At 43.4% G+C, this 18,602-nt stretch overlaps 1 protein-coding gene across 1 annotated transcript; it reads right to left on the bottom strand.

Moving 5' to 3' along the window:
• Nucleotides 1-15,116: 15,116 nt before the first annotated feature.
• LOC115437372 (piggyBac transposable element-derived protein 4-like) lies at nt 15,117-18,343 on the bottom strand. The gene is given in 5 exon segments (XM_030160600.1): nt 15,117-15,335; nt 15,467-16,296; nt 16,437-16,935; nt 17,059-17,246; nt 17,503-18,343. Coding segments are annotated over 5 exon segments (2,577 nt in total).
• Between the last annotated feature and the right edge of the window lie 259 nt (nt 18,344-18,602).

Here is an 18,602-nt window from a genome sequence, read left to right as displayed (position 1 = left end):
ATTGGCAAAAGCTCAAGATGAAAGCTACATTTCAGGTATTCTGTAATGGTATTGTCAAAGAATTAATTGTGATTACCACAGAGGGTAGAAAGAAATGAATGTCCACGATAAGATAAAACACGCCATGGACATCAAAGTGGTCTGGCAGGAATACAAAATAAGCCTTTAACACGAATTTTACCTCATGAGGTAAAGCCGCAGCTTCCTGCAGGGACTGGCCAGAATATTAATTATGTTCTTTACTTTTTTCTCCTTTTTTTTTTTTGCTTTAACATCACTTATGCACATGAGGGGGTGTAGATGTAAAACAGTTCCGTAAGATACGTCAGGTAGTTTAACTGATCACAATATTGCAGTGAATTAAAAACATATGGTGATACACACAGGTTCTGTTTGAGGTCTGGGTTTCTTCCCCAAAGGACTTTTTTTTTTTTTTGGATCAGACACTTCACATTCTGCATTCTGATTAGTTTTTATTAAACACTCTCTGCTTTTTCTGCATCTTTTTTTTTTTTTTTTTTGCACAGACATGATTTACTGTATAGGTCTTCTTCTGTCTCCTTTGTAAAGTTTTTTTTAAGCATATTTACCTGAGACATACAGACTTATAAAATGCTTCAGCAGGGCTGTTTTTCAGGTTCTGCACACTGATAACATATCACATATGTTTATTTTTGAATTGAAAATAAATTTAAGAAAAGAGTCTGCATCCCTGTCCATATTTAAAAAGCAATTAAAACAAAAACTGCTTTTGAAATTTGTTTAATTCAAGCGTGAGTCATTGTATTTTTGCCTCATGAGCCTGATGTGCTGATGGGTTGATACTGTTTAAATTCTATACTGTCTGTATTTATGGAATTACCTTAGGTTGTTTTAGAGCAAGGGTTAGGTTTTAGCTTAGCAGCGTCACAGAACGTCAGCCAATGAAAGTGCAGCATCAAAAAACGTCAGCCAATGGGAGCGCAGCGTCACAGAACGTCAGCCAATGAAAGTGCAGCATCAAAAAACGTCAGCCAATGGGAGCATAGCATCACAGAACTTCAGCCAATGGGAGCGCAGCGTCACAGAACGTCAGCCAATGGGAGAGCAGCGTCACAGGACGTCAGCCTATGAGAGCGCAGTTTCACAGGACATCAGCCAATGAGAGCGCAGCGTCACAGGACGTCAGCCAATGAGAGCGCACCGTCACAGGACATCAGCCAATGAGAGCACAGCACGCAGCGTCACAGGAAGTCAGCCAATGAGAGCGCAGCGTCACAGAGCGTCAGCCAATGAGAGCGCAGTGTCACAGAACGTCAGCCAATGAGAGCGCAGCGTCACAGAACGTCATCCAATGGGAGCGCAGCGTCACAGAACGCCAGCCAATGGGACCGCAGCGTCACAGGATGCCAGCCAATGGGAGCGCAGCATCACAGAACGCCAGCCAATGAGAGCGCAGCGTCACAGAACGTCAGCCAATGAGAGCGCAGCGTCACAGAACTTCAGCCAATGGGAGCGTAGCGTCACAGAAGATCAGCCAATGTGAGCGGAGCGTCACAGAGCGTCAGCCAATGGGAGGGAAGCGTCACAGAACGTCAGCCAATGGAAGAGCAGTGTCACAGAACGTCAGCCAATGGGAGCGCAGCGTCACAGAGTGTCAGCCAATGGGAGGGAAGCGTCACAGAACGTCAGCCAATGGAAGGGCAGCGTCACAGAACGTCAGCCAATGGGAGGGCAGCGTCACAGAACGTCATCAAATGGGAGCGCAGCGTCATAGAACGTCAGCAAATGGGAGGGCAGTGTCACGGGACGTCAGCCAATTGGAGCGCAGCGTCACAGGATGTCAGCCAATGAGAACGCAGCGTCACAGGACGTCAGCCAATGAGAGCGCAGCGTCACAGGACGTCAGCCAATGAGAGCGCAGCGTCACAGAATGTCATCCAATGGGAGCACAGCGTCACAGAACGCCAGCCAATGGGACCGCAGCGTCACAGGATGCCAGCCAATGGGAGCGCAGCATCACAGAACGCCAGCCAATGAGAGCGCAGCGTCACAGAACGTCAGCCAATGAGAGCGCAGCGTCACAGAACTTCAGCCAATGGGAGCGTAGCGTCACAGAAGATCAGCCAATGTGAGCGGAGCGTCACAGAGCGTCAGCCAATGGGAGGGAAGCGTCACAGAACGTCAGCCAATGGAAGAGCAGTGTCACAGAACGTCAGCCAATGGGAGCGCAGCGTCACAGAGCGTCAGCCAATGGGAGGGAAGCGTCACAGAACGTCAGCCAATGGAAGGGCAGCGTCACAGAACGTCAGCCAATGGGAGGGCAGCGTCACAGAACGTCATCAAATGGGAGCGCAGCGTCATAGAACGTCAGCAAATGGGAGGGCAGTGTCACGGGACGTCAGCCAATTGGAGCGCAGCGTCACAGGATGTCAGCCAATGAGAACGCAGCGTCACAGGACGTCAGCCAATGAGAGCGCAGCGTCACAGGACGTCAGCCAATGAGAACGCAGCATCACAGAATGTCATCCAATGGGAGCCAAGCATCACAGGACGTCAGCCAATGGGAGCGCAGCATCACAGAACGTCAGCCAATGAGACCCCAGCGTCACAGAACGTCATCCAATGGGAGCGCAGTGTCACAGAACGTCAGCCAATGAGAGCGCAGCGTCACAGGACAAATGCCAATGGGAGGGAAGCGTAACAGAACGCCAGCCAATGAGAGCGCAGCGTCACAGAACGTCAGCCAATGAGAGCGCAGCGTAACAGAACGTCAACCAATGAGAGCGCAGCATCACAGGACATCAGCCAATGAGAACGCAGCGTCACAGGACGTCAGCCAATTGGAGCGCAGCGTCACAGAACGTCATCCAATGGGAGCGCAGCATCACAGAACGTCAGCCAATGGGAGGGCAGCGTCACAGGACGTCAGCCAATGAGAACGCAGCGTCACAGGACGTCAGCCAATTAGAGCGAAGCGTCACAGGACGTCAGCCAATGAGAGCCCAGTGTCACAGGAAGTAAGCCAATGAGAGCCTAGTGTCACAGAACATCATCTTTTGGGATTATTTAGAAGTATTTTTAAGCAAAAAAAAATTGGGACAAAAATTTCAGTTTTTTCAAAACCGCGCCCTTACGATTTCTCAGACCGGTGGTCGAAAATGACACTCTTGAAAATGGTTTCAAAATGTCTGAAATACCTCACATGTGAATAATTGATGCCTTTGGGATTGATTAGAAGTATTTTTAAGAAAAAAATAATTTTGGACAAAAATCTCATTTATTTTCATATCGCGCCCTTATGATTTTTCATACCGGGAGTAAAAAATGGCCCCCTGAAAAATGGTTTCAAAACATCTGAAATACCTCAAATGTGACTAATTGATGCCTTTGGGATTGTTTAGAAGTATTTTTAAGCCAAAACAACTTTGGACCAAAATCGCGTTTTTTTTCATATCGCACCCTTACGATTTTTCATACCGGTAGTAAAAAATGACCCCCTGAAAAATTGGTCCAAAAAGTCTGAAATACCTCACATGTGACTAATTGATGCCTTTTGGATTGTTTAAAAGTATTTTTAAGCCAAAAAAAATTTTTTGACCAAAATCGCATTTTTTTTCATATCGCGCCCTTACGATTTTTCGTACCGGTAGTAAAAAATGACCCCCTGAAAAATTGGTCCAAAAAGTCTGAAATACCTCACATATGACTAATTGATGCCTTTTGGATTGTTTAGAAGTATTTTTAAGAAAAAAACAATTTTGGAAAAAAATCGCGTTTTTTTTTTCATATGGCATCCTTACGATTTTTCATACCTGTAGTAAAAAATGATCCCCTGAAAAATTGGTCTAAAAAGTCTGAAATACCTCACATGTGACTAATTTATGCCTTTTGGATTGTTTAGAAATATTTTTAAGCAAAAAGAAATGTTGGACCCAAATGGCGTTTTTTTTCATGTCGCGCCCTTACGATTTTTCATACCGGTAGTAAAAAATGACCCCCTGAAAAATTGGTCCAAGAAGTCTGAAATACCTCACATGTGAATAATTGATGCCTTTGTGATTTTTTAAAAGTATTTTTAAGCCAAAAAAATTTTGGACCAAAATCGTGTTTTTTTTTCCTATCGCGCCCTTACGTTTTTTCATACCGGTAGTAAAAAATGACCCCGTGAAAAATTGGTCCCAAAAGTCTGAAATACCTCAAATGTGACTAATTGATTCCTTTGGGATTGTTTAGAAGTATTTTTAAGCCAAAAAAATTTTGGACCAAAATCGCGTTTTTTTTTTTCATTTCGCGCCCTTACGATTTTTCATACCGGTAGTAAAAAATGATCCCCTGAAAAATTGTTTCAAAAAGTCTGAAATACCTCACATGTGACTAATTAATGCCTTTTGGATTGTTTAGAAGTATTTTTAAGAAAAAAAAATTTTGGACATAAATCAGATTTTTTTTTCATATCACGCCCTTACGATTTTTCATACCGGTAGTAAAAAAAGACCCCTGAAAATTGGTCCAAAAAGTCTGAAATACCTCACGTGACTAATTAATGCCTTTGGAATTGTTTAGAAGTATTTTTAAGCAAAAAAATTTCGGACCAAAATCGCGTTTTTTTTCTTATCGCGCCCTTACGATTTTTCATACCGGTAGTAAAAAATGACCCCCTGAAAAATTTGTCCAAAAAGTCTGAAATATCTCACATGTGACTAATTGATGCCTTTGGGATTTTTTAGAAGTATTTTTAAGCAAAAACAATTTTGGACCAATATCGCTTTTTTTTTTTTTAATATCACACCTTCACGATTTTTCATACCGGTAGTAAAAAATGACCCCCTGAAAAATTGGTCCAAAAAGTCTGAAATACCTCACATGTGACTAATTGATGTCTTTGGGATTGCTTAGAAGTATTTTTAAGACAAAAGAATTTCGGACAAAAATCGCGGTTTTTTTTCATATCGCGCCCTTACGATTTTTCGTACCGGTAGTAAAAAACGACCCCCTGAAAAATTGGTCCAAAAAGTCTGAAATACCTCACATGTGACTAATTGATGCCGTTGGGATTGTTTAGAAGTATTTTTAAGAAAAAAAAATTCTTTACCAAAATCACGTTTTTTTTCATATCGCGCCCTTATGATTTTTCATACCAGTAGTAAAAAATGATCCCCTGAGAAATGGTTTCAAAAAGTCTTAAATACCTTACATGTGATTAATTGATGCCTTTGTGATTGTTTAGAAGTATTTGTAAGCAAAAAAAATTTTGGACCAAAATCGTGTTTGTTTTCATATCGCGCCCTTACGATTTCTCACACCAGTAGTAAAAAATGACCCCCTGAAAAATTGGTCCAAAAAGTCTGAAATACCTCACATGTGACTAATTGATGCCTTTGGGATTGTTTAGAAATATTTTTAAGAATTTTTTTTTTTTACCAAAATCGCGTTTTTTTTCATATCGCGCCCTTACGATTTTTCATACCGGTAGTAAAAAATGATCCCCTGAAAAATGGTTTCAAAAAGTCTTAAATACCTCACATGTGACTAATTGAAGCCTTTTCGGTTGTTTAGAAGTATTTGTAAGCAAAAAACATTTTGGACCAAAATCGCGTTTTTTTTTCATATCGCGCCCTTACGATTTTTCACACCAATAGTAAAAAATGACCCCCTGAAAAATTGGTCCAAAAAGTCTGAAATACCTCACATGTGCTCCAGGGCCGAGTACGACTCGTCGCACGCAGGGCAGTACAGGAGAGCGCAACGTCCGCATATGTATCTCTGGCAGCGATGGCAGACTTTGCGCGTCTTGCACTCTTTCTTGGAGGGGCAGACCTGACACCTCTTCCTCTTGCTGTCGGGGATCGCAGATTTCACGACGGGATCCGTCACAGGACAGGAAGAAGAAGAAAAAGAAGAAGCAGAAACAACCCGTCCTCCTCCTCCTTCTCCTCTTTCTCTTTCAGTGTCCCCAGCCTCCGCCCGCCTGACCGCCTTCACAACCGACGTGGCTGATTTGGAGCTTGGCAGGCGAGGCCTCCGCTCGATGAGCAGAGCCACGAGCGCCTTCCCCAGCTGCTCGAGAAACACCCTCCTCTTGTTGCGCTTGCCGGCCAACTAGCCGGGGTTGAGCTCTCTCCATATCACGAAGTCGTTGTAACCGGACACGTCGACGATGTTGTGGAAGACTACGAGGGGCCATCGCTTAGTCATCCTTCTGCAGCTGTAGGAGCCCACAACTTTGTCCAGGGTGTCCACTCCGCCTTTGTTGGCATTGTAGTTTGTAGTCCAAGAATATAGCGGGCTTCCCGTCCGGGCGCACGGGGCGGACCTGGGGGGCCAGTGTGTGGAGATCTTCTAAATAATCCCAAAGGCATCAAATAGTCACATGTGAGGTATTTCAGACATTTTGAAACCCTTTTGAAGAGGGTCATTGTCGACCACCGGTACAAAAAAAAGTAAGGACGCGGTATGAAAAAAAATGACATTTTGGTCCAAATTTGTTTTTTCTTAAAAAAACTTCTAAATAATCTCAAAGGCATCAAATAGTTACTTGTGAGGAATTTCAGAAATTTTGAAACCCTTTTGAAGAGGGTCATTTTCGACCACCGGTGAAAAAAATCGTAAGGACGCGGTATGAAAAAAAATGAGATTTTAGTCCAAAATTTTTTTTACTTAAAAGCACTTCTAAATAATCCCAAAGGCATCAAATAGTTACTTGTGAGGAATTTCAGACATTTTGAAACCCTTTTGAAGAGGGTCATTTTTGACCACCGGTACAAAAAAAAGTAAGGACGCGGTATAAAAAAAAATGACATTTTGGTCCAAATTTGTTTTTTTCTTAAAAAAACTTCTAAATAATCCCAAAGGCATCAAACAGTTACTTGTGAGGAATTTCAGAAATTTTGAAACCCTTTTGAAGAGGGTCATTTTCGACCACCGGTGAAAAAAATCGTAAGGACGCGGTATGAAAAAAAATGAGATTTTGGTCCAAAATTTTTTTTGCTTAAAAACACTTCTAAATAATCCCAAAGGCATCAAATAGTCACATGTGAGGTATTTCAGACATTTTGAAACCCTTTTGAAGAGGGTCATTGTCGACCACCGGTTCAAAAAATCGTAAGGACGCAGTATGAAAAAAAATGATATTTTTGTCCAAATTTTTTTTTTGCTTAAAAAAACTTCTAAATAATCCCAAAGGAATCAAATAGTAACTCGTGAGGAATTTCAGACATTTTGAAACCCTTTTGAAGAGGGTCATTTTCAACCACCTGTACAAAAAATCATAAGGACGCGGTATGAAAAAAAATGAGATTTTGGTCCAAATTTTTTTTTGCTTAAAAAAACTTCTAAATAATCCCAAAGGCATCAAATAGTCACTTGTGGGGAATTAAAGACATTTTGAAATCCTTTTGAAGAGGGTCATTTTCGACCACCGGGAAAAAAAATCGTAAGGACGCGGTATGAAAAAAAATGAGATTTTGGTCCAAATTTTTATTTGCTTAAAAACACTTCTAAAAAATCCCAAAGGCATCAAATAGTTACTTGTGAGGAATTTCAGACATTTTGAAACCATTTTGAAGAGGGTCATTTTTGACCACCGGTACAAAAAATCATAAGGACGCGGTATGAAAAAAAATGAGATTTTGGTCCCAAATATGTTTTGCTTAAAAACACTTCTAAATAATCCCAACGGCATCAAATAATCACTTGTGAGGAATTTCAGTCATTTTGAAACCCTTTTGAAGAGGGTCATTTTCGACCACCGGTAAAAAAAAATCGTAAGGACGCGGTATGAAAAAAAATGAGATTTTGGTCCAAAATTTTTTTTGCTGAAAAACACTTCTAAATAATCCCAACGGCATCAAATAATCACTTGTGAGGAATGTCAGACATTTTGAAACCCTTTTGAAGAGGGTCATTTTCGACCACCGGAAAAAAAAAATCGTAAGGACGCGGTATGAAAAAAATTGAGATTTTGGTCCAAAATATGTTTTGCTTAAAAACACTTCTCAATAATCCCAACGGCATCTAATAATCACTTCTGAGGAATTTCAGACATTTTGAAACCCTTTTGAAGAGGGTCATTTTCGACCACCGGTAAAAAAAATCGTAAGGACGCGGTATGAAAAAAAATGAGATTTTGGTCCAAAATATGTTTTGCTTAAAAACACTTCTAAATAATCCCAAAGGCATCAAATAGTCACATGTGAGGTATTTCAGATATTTAGAAACCCTTTTGAAGAGGGTCATTTTCGACCACCTGTACAAAAAATCATAAGGACGCGGTATGAAAAAAAATGAGATTTTGGTCCAAATTTTTTTTTGCTTAAAAATCTTCTAAATAATCCCAACGGCATCAAATAATCACTTGTGAGGAATTTCAGACATTTTGAAACCCTTTTGAAGAGGGTCATTTTTTACCACCGGTACAAAAAAACGTAAGGAATATATGAAAAAAAAATGTATGAAAAAAAATGAGATTTTGGTCCAAATTTTTTTTTGCTCATAAACACTTCTAAATAATCCCAAAGGCATCAAATAGTCACTTGTGAGGAATTTCAGACATTTTGAAACCCTTTTGAAGAGGGTCATTGTCGACCACCGGTTCAAAAAATCGTAAGGACGCGGTATGAAAAAAAATGAGATTTTGGTCAAAAAAATTTTTTGCTTAAAAACACTTCTAAATAATCCCAATGGCATCAAATAGTCACATGTGATGAATTTCAGATATTTTGAAACCCTTTTTGAAGAGGGTAATTTTTTACCAACGGTACAAAAAATCGTAAGAACGCGGATTGAAAAAAAATGGGATTTTTTTCAAACATTTTTTTTGCTTAAAAACACTTTTAAATAATCCCATAGGCATCAAATAGTCACAGGTGAGGTATTTCAGACATTTTGAAACCCTTTTGAAGAGGGTCATTTTCGACAACCGGTACAAAAAAAAAATCGTAAGGATGCGATATGAAAAAAAAGAGATTTTGGTCAAATTTTTTTTTTTCTTAAAAACACTTCTAAATAATCCCAAAAGCATCAAATAGTCACTTGTAAGGTATTTCAGACATTTTGAAACCCTTTTGAAGAGGATCATTTTCCACCACCGGTACAAAAAAAAATTGCAAGGACGCGGTATGAAAAAAAATGAGATTTAGGTCCACTTTTTTTTTCTTAAAAACACTTCTAAATAATCCCAATGGCATCAAATAGTCACATGTGATGAATTTCAGATATTTTGAAACCCTTTTGAAGAGGGTAATTTTTTACCAACGGTACAAAAAATCGTAAGAACGCGGATTGAAAAAAAATGGGATTTTTTTCAAACATTTTTTTTGCTTAAAAACACTTTTAAATAATCCCATAGGCATCAAATAGTCACAGGTGAGGTATTTCAGACATTTTGAAACCCTTTTGAAGAGGGTCATTTTCGACAACCGGTACAAAAAAAAAAATCGTAAGGATGCGATATGAAAAAAATGAGATTTTGGTCAAATTTTTTTTTTTCTTAAAAACACTTCTAAATAATCCCAAAAGCATCAAATAGTCACTTGTAAGGTATTTCAGACATTTTGAAACCCTTTTGAAGAGGATCATTTTCCACCACCGTTAAAAAAAAATCTTCAGGATGCGGTATGAAAAAAAATGAGATTTTGGTACAAAATTTTTTTACTTAAAAGCACTTCTAAATAATCCCAAAGGTATCACATATTTACTTGTGAGGTATTTCAGACATTTTTAAACCCTTTTGAAGAGGGTCATTTTCGACCAGCAGTACAAAAAATCGTAAGGACGCGGTATAAAAAAAAATGAGATTTTAGGCAAAATTTTTTTTTACTTAAAAACACTTCTAAATAATCCCAAATGCAACAAATAGTCACTTGTGATGTATTTCAGACACTTTGAAACCCTTTTGAAGAGTGTCATTTTTTTACTACGGGTACAAAAAATCGTAAAAAAGCAGTATGAAAAAAAATGAGATTTTGGTCCAAAATTTGTTTGTGCTGAAAAACTCTTCTAAATAATCCCAAAGGCATCAAATAGTCACATGTTAGGTATTTCAGAAATTTTGAAACCCTTTTGAAGAGGTTCATTTTCGACCACAGGAACAAAAAATCATAAGGACGCGGTATGAAAAAAAATGAGATTTTGGTCCCAAATATGTTTTGCTTAAAAACACTTCTAAATAATCCCAACGGCATCAAATAATCACTTGTGAGGAATTTCAGTCATTTTGAAACCCTTTTGAAGAGGGTCATTTTCGACCACCGGTAAAAAAAAATCGTAAGGACGCGGTATGAAAAAAAATGAGATTTTGGTCCAAATTCTTTTTTCTTAAAAACACTTCTAAATAATCCCAAAGCAATCAAATAGTCACATGTGAGGTATTTCAGACATTTTGAAACCCTTTTGAAAAGGGTCATTTTCGACCACCGGTACAAAAAATTTTAAGGACGCGGTATGAAAAAAAAATGAGATTTTGGTACAAAATTTTTTTTCCTTAAAAACACTTTTAAATAATCCCAAAGGCATCAAATAGTTACTTGTGAGGAATTTCAGAATTTTTGAAACCCTTTTGAAGAGGGTCATTTTCGACCACCGGTAAAAAAAAATCGTAAGTACGCGGTTTGAAAAAAAATGAGATTTTGGTTCAAATTATTTTTTTGCTGAAAAACACTTCTAAAAAATCCCAAAGGCATCAAATAATCATTTGTGAGGAATTTCAGACATTTTGAAACCCTTTTGAAGAGGGTCATTTTTGACCACCAGTACAAAAAATCGTAAGGACGCAGTATGAAAAAAAATGAGATTTTAGTCCAAAATTTTTTTTGCTTAAAAACACTTCTAAATAATCCCAACGGCATCAAATAATCACTTGTGAGGAATTTCAGTCATTTTGAAACCCTTTTGAAGAGGGTCATTTTCGACCACCGGTAAAAAAAAATCGTAAGGACGCGGTATGAAAAAAAATGAGATTTTGGTCCAAAATTTTTTTTGCTGAAAAACACTTCTAAATAATCCCAACGGCATCAAATAATCACTTGTGAGGAATGTCAGACATTTTGAAACCCTTTTGAAGAGGGTCATTTTTGACCACCAGTACAAAAAATCGTAAGGACGCAGTATGAAAAAAAATGAGATTTTAGTCCAAAATTTTTTTTGCTTAAAAACACTTCTAAATAATCCCAAATGCATCAAATAGTCACTTGTGAGGTATTTCAGATACTTTGAAACCCTTTTGAAGAGTGTCATTTTTTTGCTACGGGTACAAAAAATCATAAGGACGCGATGTTAAAAAAAAAGAGATTTTGGTCCAAAATTTTTTTTGCTTAAAAACACTTCTAAATGATCCCAAAGGCATCAAATAGTCACTTGTGAGGAATTTAAGACATTTTGAAACCCTTTGGAAGAGGGTCATTTTCGACCACCCATACAAAAAATGGTAAAGACGCGGTATGAAAAAAAATGAGATTTTGGTCCAAATTTTTTTTTCTTAAAAACACTTCTAAATAATCCCAAAGGCATCAAATAGTCACTTGTGAGGTATTTCACACATTTTGAAACCCTTTTGAAGAGGGTCGATTTCGACCACCGGTAAAAAAAAAAATCGTAAGGACGCGGTATGAAAAAAATTTGATTTCTGTCCAAAATGTTTTTTTCCTAAAAACACTTCTAAATAATCCCAAAGCCATCAAATAATCACATGTGAGGTATTTCAGACATTTTGAAACCCTTTTGAAGAGGGTCATTTTCGACCACCGGTACAAAAAATCGTAAGGACGCTGTATGAAAAAATGAGATTTTGGTCCAAAAGTTTTTTTGCTCAAAAACACTTCTAAACAATCCCAATGGCATCAAATAGTCACATGTGAGGTATTTCAGACATTTTGAAACGATTTTGAAGACGGTCATTTTTGACCACCGGTAAAAAAAAATCGTAAGGACGCGGTATGAAAAAATAATGAGATTTTTTTCCAAAATTTTTTTTGCTTAAAAATACTTCTAAACAATCCCAATGGCATCAAATAGTCACATGTGAGGTATTTCAGACATTTTGAAACCCTTTTGAAGAGAGTCATTTTCGACCACCGTTACAAAAAATCGTAAGGACGCGATAACAAAAAATGAGATTTTGGTCCAAATTATTTTTTTTCTTAAAAATTCTTCTAAACAATCCCAATGGCATCAAATAGTCACATGTGAGGTATTTCAGACATTTTGAAACCATGTTGAAGAGGATCATTTTCGACCACAGGTAAAAAAAAAAAACATCGTAAGGACGTGATATGAAAAAAATTGAGATTTTGGTCCAAAATTTTTTTTTCTTAACCCTTGTGTTTCCCTTCATACTCAGCGCACATGAGGTTTCCTACAGCCCGGTCTAACAGACCTGCATTCCAAGGTCCTGGATGACTCATTACTCTGATTGAGCAGTAGAGCAGAGCGCGGTCCCCCCCGCTCCCGCTCCCCCTCCCCTCCACACACACACACACACGCACACACGCACACACACGCACACACGCACACACACACACACACACGCCTCCCTGTGAACTGGGCATTGGAGCTTCTTATGCTGGTCGGAGTTTCCTCTTCTGGTCGGAGCTTCTTATGCCGGTCGGAATTTCCTATGCTGGTCTGAGTTTCCTATGCTGGTCTGAGTTTCCTATTCTGGTCGGAGTTTCCTATGCTGGTCGGAGCTTCTTTTGCTGGTCGGAGTTTCCTATGCTGGTCGGAGTTTCCTATGCTGGTCGGAGCTTCTTATGCTGGTCGGAGTTACCTATGCTGGTCGGAGTTTCCTATGCTGGTCGGAGTTTCCTATGCTGGTCGGAGCTTCTTATGCTGGTCGGAGTTTCCTATGCTGGTCGGAGCTTCTTAGGCTGGTCGGAGCTTCCTATGCTCGGTCGGAGCAAACCCTGTTCCCTTTATATCAGACAGCAATGAACAGCAGCCTCACACAGCAGCCTCACACAGCAGACCAGCCAGTCCACCACGAGCAACCAGTCCGCACAGCTGACCGAAATGGCTCTGATCGAGACGAGCGCCGACCCCACGCGGGGACGCTCCCCATTCGGAAATCTCAACCTGCTGTCGAAGACCTGGGAGGCCTTCATAGCCAAGCTGAACGAGAAGCGTATCTTCTGGGACTCGGTCAAATCCGTACGTAACTACATGCTGAAACCCGAGGTGCCCAACTTCTCCAGGGTGATCTCCCAGTTCGCCAGAAAAGACGAGGGCAAGCTGCTGCACTTGTACACCAAGAAGTCCGACGGGGCGGTGGAGGAAACCTTTCTAGGTTTCTTCGTGGGGAGGTACAAGGTGGCGCACGCCTCCGGCGACTACATCTCACCCGACGCCGCCATACGACATTGGTTGGAGGAAGACGACGATGTCCCGAAAGACATGCGGACCATAGACTGTTTCCCACAGAAGCCGGCCCACATCGCCGAGGGACCCCTGTGCACGGCCGCGCTGATCGTACCCGAGATCCGGAGGTTCATTTCGGAGGCGGGGTCGCGCTGGCTGGGCCACTTTCACTCTTTGCCCCGCGACAACAAGGACTTGAGGCGCCTGATCAGGTGCACCATCGCACACAACGCAGGACGGAGCCCTCCCCCGGACACTGAGTACGAAGAGGATGAGGCTGCGGTTTTCCCCCCTCCTCCCGGGGCGGTGGCATTCGACCACACGGGTGGCACGTACTCGGGCTACCTGTTCACCGTCGTGAACTACAGCTTACGCACCCGCAGCGTCCGCATGACAGGGAAGGGGTACTACATTGTCAGCAGGCGGGGCAAAACGGCCTGCAGCTCCCTGGTAGACATGGTCATTCCGCTGCTCACGGGAGAGAGTGAAGAAAAAAAAGGAAAAAAAAGAAAGGCTCAGGCTCAGGCAGAGGGGCCTCGGGGAGGACCAGGAGCAGGCCAAGAAGCCCAAGTTTTCCCACAAGAAGAACAGAGACAGTAATTTTCCTCCTCCCCCCCACCATTGCACTTTTTGTACGCTTCAGTAAAAATATAACGTTTGATATATATTATTTGTATGTGTGTCCTCAGACATAAAGGGTTGAAACTGGTTGAAAACTGGATGAAAACACACTGGGTAAAATAAAAGGCACAAACTCAACATAAACCGGGTAAAAATATATTTAAAAAAATAAAATAAAATAAAGACTGTGAGATTCAGAAATTCAAGGTATACTTATTGCTTTCTTCCTTTTTTTTTTTTTTCCTCCTTGTACGTTTCAATAAAAATTCATAATATTCGTACGTGTATTCCTCAAGATATAAGGGGTTGGAAATTAAACTGGTTGAAACCTGGATGGAAACAGATCGGGTAAAAAAAATAAATAAATAAAATGAGGCACAAACTCAACATAAACCGGGTAAAATATATATAAAATAAAATAAAGACTGTGAGATTCATACTTATTGCTTTCTTCCTTTTTTTTTTTCCTCCTTGTACGTTTCAATAAAAATTCATAATATTCGTACGTGTTTTCCTCAAGACATAAGGGGTTGGAAATTAAACTGGTTGAAACCTAGATGGAAACAGATTGGGTAAAAAATAAATAAATAAATAAAATGAGGCACAAACTCAACATAAACCGGGTAAAAATATATAATATAAAATAAAGACTGTGAGATTCAGAAATTCAAGGTATACTTATTGCTTTCTTTTTTTTTCCCCTCCTTGTACGCTTCAATAAAAAGTCATAATACGTACGTGTATTCCTCAAGACATAAGGGGTTGGAAATTAAACTGGTTGAAACCTGGATGGAAACAGACTGGGTAAAAAAAAAAAAAAAGACACAAACTCAACATAAACCAGGGCAAAGACTGTGAGACTCAGAACTCAACACTGGTATCCACTTTATTTCTTTATTGCTTTCTTTCTTTCTTTCTTTTTTTCTCCTCATGTTGCACTATGCTTCAATACGTTTGATAAGATGTGTGTGTCCTCAGGGTTGAAACTGGTTGAAAACTGGATGAAAACAGACTGGGTAAAATAAAATTTGAGGCAACATAAACCGGGTAAATGACTGTGAGACTCAGAAATAAAACTCAACATTGGTATCCACTTTATTATCATTTCTTTATTGCTTTCTTTCTTTCTTTTTTTTTCTCCTCCTCACGTTGCACTTTTGAACGCTTCAATGAAAAAATATCCTCACAGCGTCCCTCCCATTGTCCCAACCCCGCGGCGGGGTCATCATCATACAGACCCGCGCTCCAGGGCCGAGTATGACTTGTCGCACGCCGGGCAGTACAGGAGAGCGCAACCTCCGCATATGTATCTCTGGCAGCGACGGCAGACTTTGCGCGTCCTGCAGTCTTTCTTGGAGGGGCAGACCTGACACCTCTTCCTCTTGCTGTCGGGGATCGCGGATTTCACGACGGGATCCGTCACAGGACAGGAAGAAGAAGAAAAAGAAGAAGCAGAAACAACCTGTCCTCCTCCTCCTCCTCCTCCTCCTCCTCTTTCTCTTTCAGTGTCCCCAGCCTCCGCCGCCACCCGCCTGACCGCCTTCACGACCGATGCGGCCGATTTGGAGCTTGGCAGGCGAGGCCTCCGCTCGATGAGCGGAGCCACAAGCGCCTTCCCCAGCTGCTCGAGAAACACCCTCCTCTTGTTGCCCTTGCCGGCCAACCAGCCGGGGTTGAGCTCTCTCCATATCATGAAGGCATTGTAACCGGACACGTCGACGATGTTGTGGAAGACTACGAGGGGCCATCGCTTAGTCATCCTTCTGCAGCTGTAGGAGCTCACGACTTTGTCCAGGGTGTCCACTCCGCCTTTGTTGGCGTTGTAGTCCAAGACGATAGCGGGCTTCCCGTCCGGGCGCGCGGGGCAGACCTTGGGGGCCTGCGCGTGGAGCGTGCTGAGCAACAGCACATTCTTGTTTTTCTTGGGCACGTAGGACACCAGCGCGGCGTCGGGCGTGAAGGCGAACTTGTAGGAGAGGACCAGTCTCCCCCGGAGCTCAAGCAGGGCGCGCGGGAGCTCGGGCTTGTTCTTTCTGATCGTGCCGAGCAGGGTGTTGTTCCTCTCGCGGAGGAGCCTCCCCGTGAGCTCGTAGGACGTGAAGAAATAGTCGCAGGTGACGTTATGACCGGTGAGACTCTCGGTCACGTCCAGCACCACGCGCGTCGCCTGATTCTTCTCCGAGCCCTTCACCGCTCCGGTACCCCGTTCCCGTCCTCCGGCGGCGGGCTTCCCAGTGTAAACCTGCATTTTCCAAGCGTAGCTAGACCTGGCGTCGCAGGCCACCCACGACTTGATCCCGTATTTGGCGGGCTTGCTCGGCATATACTGTCTAAAGGGACATCGGCCTTGGGTGTCGGAGAGAAAGAGAGAAAGAAAGAAAGAAAGAAAAGAAAGAAAAACCAAATTACTTTATTTTATTCAAACAATGATTTTAAAAATTAACTTTTATTTTTATGTTCATCATCTTAAGTCGTCAGCATCTCACCTCTGAATGGAACCAGTTGCTCGTCCACCGTGACGTGAGGGCCCGGGTTGTAGAGGGCCGGTAGCCGCTCGACCCACGCGTCCCAGAGCTTTCTGATGGCCGCCAGTTTGTCCGAGGCGCGCCTCTCCGCTCTCGTCTCGCGGTCGTCGAACCGCAGCAGCGTCGAGTAAAGGTGAAAGACTTTGAGCGACATGGTGGCTCGGAAAATCGCACGCCCGCTCTCCACGTCCCACAGGCTGGCGGTGGCCTCGCCTCGGGACCTGTACACGCCGGCGAGGATGAGCAGGCCCACGTAAGCGTGCAGGTCGATCTCGTCCATACACCTCCATCCGTCTCTTCCGCGTTTCCTGAGACCCTCGCAATTCATCTCCTCCAGGATGATTTTGTCTATCTCCGGCGTGAGGAAGAGGTAGAACGTCGAGATGATGTCTCAGGCCTCGGAAACCGCCAGGTCCGTGGGTCCCGGTGGCCAGGGTCGCCGCGGCTGCTGCTCCCGCTGCTCTTGTTGTTGTCGTCATTGCGACGTGGTTGTTTCGTACAGCGTAGAGGACCAAGTTATTTTCCCGTTTCTCAATGGAAACGTCTCTCGTGCAATGTGAAGGATTTCTCCTTCTCCTCCTACCGCTTCTCCTTCTCCTTGTCCTCCTTCTCCTTGTACTATGTCTTCTTCTTCTTCTTCTTCAGAGTCGGAGCAAGGTCGGTGATTCTCTCCCTCCTCGTTCTCCTCGTCCTCCTCATCATCCTCCACCTCCTCCTCCTCCTCCTCCCCCTCGGACAGAGGTCCCTCGCGTCGGGGCTCTCCTAGGAACCCTTTGGCAGAAAGGTGGGTTTCGAAGGAGAGATCGTCTGCGGACGCCGGCCCTTTCGCGTTCTCGTACATCTGGACCCTCTGCCTCCCGGTCGCTCTCCTCCGGATGCCGTAGCGGCTGCCTTTGCAGCTGCCGTCGCAGTTGCCTAGTCCTTCTCTCCTCTCGCTGTCACTCCCTCCATTGTATCTCGCTCTCCTCATCCTCCTCCTCCTCCTCCTCATCATCCTCCTCCTCCTCCTCCTCTTCTCGCTTCTTACTTACCCGTTTTGTCTTTTCCTCCTGTTCGTCGTCGTTCCGACGACGTCCCTCACGCCGGGTCTCTCCCAGGACCCTTTTGGCGGAGAGATGCATCCCGGAGGAGAGATCGTCCTTACGTTCCGGCCCCCCGTCTCTTTCCTCTCGCTCCCTATCGCTTTTCTCCAGCTGCCGTTGCAGTTGCCTCGTCCTTCTCTCCTCTCGCTGTCGCTCCCTCCGTCGTGTCTCGCTCTCCTCCTCATCGTCCTCGTCCTCATCCTCATCTCGCCTCACCCGCGGGTCTTTGCCTCGCATCCGCTTTGTCTTTTCCTCCTGTTCGTCGCGGCTCCTACAACGTCCGTGGCACCGGGTCTGTCCTAAGACCATTTTGGCGGAGAGACGCATACCGGAGGAGAGATCGTCCTCCCGCTCCAGGCCTCCGTCTCTTTCCTCTCGCTCCCTATCGCTTTTCTCCAGCTGCCGTCGCAGTTGCCTCGTCCTTCTCTCCTCTCGCTGTCGCTCCCTCCGTTGTGTCTCGCTCTCCTCCTCCTCATCGTCCTCGTCCTCATCCTCGTCCTCATCTTGCCTCACCTGCGGGTCTTTGCCTTGCATCCGCTTTGGCCTTTCCTCCTGTTCGTCCTCGCTCCTACGACGTCTGTGGCGCCGGGTCTGTCCTAGGACCCTTTTAGCGGAGAGACGCGTGTCGGGGAAGAGATCGTGCGCGGGCCCCGACCGTCCCGCGTTCTCACGTCGCGAGTCCCCGTCTCGTCCCCGTCGCCCCCGATCGCTTTTCCCCAGCTGCCGTTGCAGTTGCCTCATCCTCCTCTCGCTGTCGCTCTCTCCGACGGTCCCCCTTGTGCTCATCGTCCTCGCACGGCGAGCTGGAAAGAAACTCTCGTAGGAACCTTTGAGCGGTGAAATGTCGAGCTGTCATGGCTGCGGGCCGTGGGCTATTTTTTGCCGTGCTACGGTGGAGTAAGGTGGCGGTGGAAGGAGTAGCAGAGGAAGGAAAGTAATTTTAGTACGTTCCTTTCCGCTCATCGGACTCACCTATCCGTGCGTTCTCCTCCTGAGACTGAGACGAGGTGAACCGGGTGAAACGAGGCGGGTTGGGGAGACCCGG

The sequence above is a fragment of the Sphaeramia orbicularis genome, chromosome 17 (assembly GCF_902148855.1).
Source record: "Sphaeramia orbicularis chromosome 17, fSphaOr1.1, whole genome shotgun sequence".
Taxonomy (NCBI): Eukaryota; Metazoa; Chordata; class Actinopteri; order Kurtiformes; family Apogonidae; genus Sphaeramia; species Sphaeramia orbicularis.
This window is presented reverse-complemented; position numbering and strand designations above follow the sequence as displayed.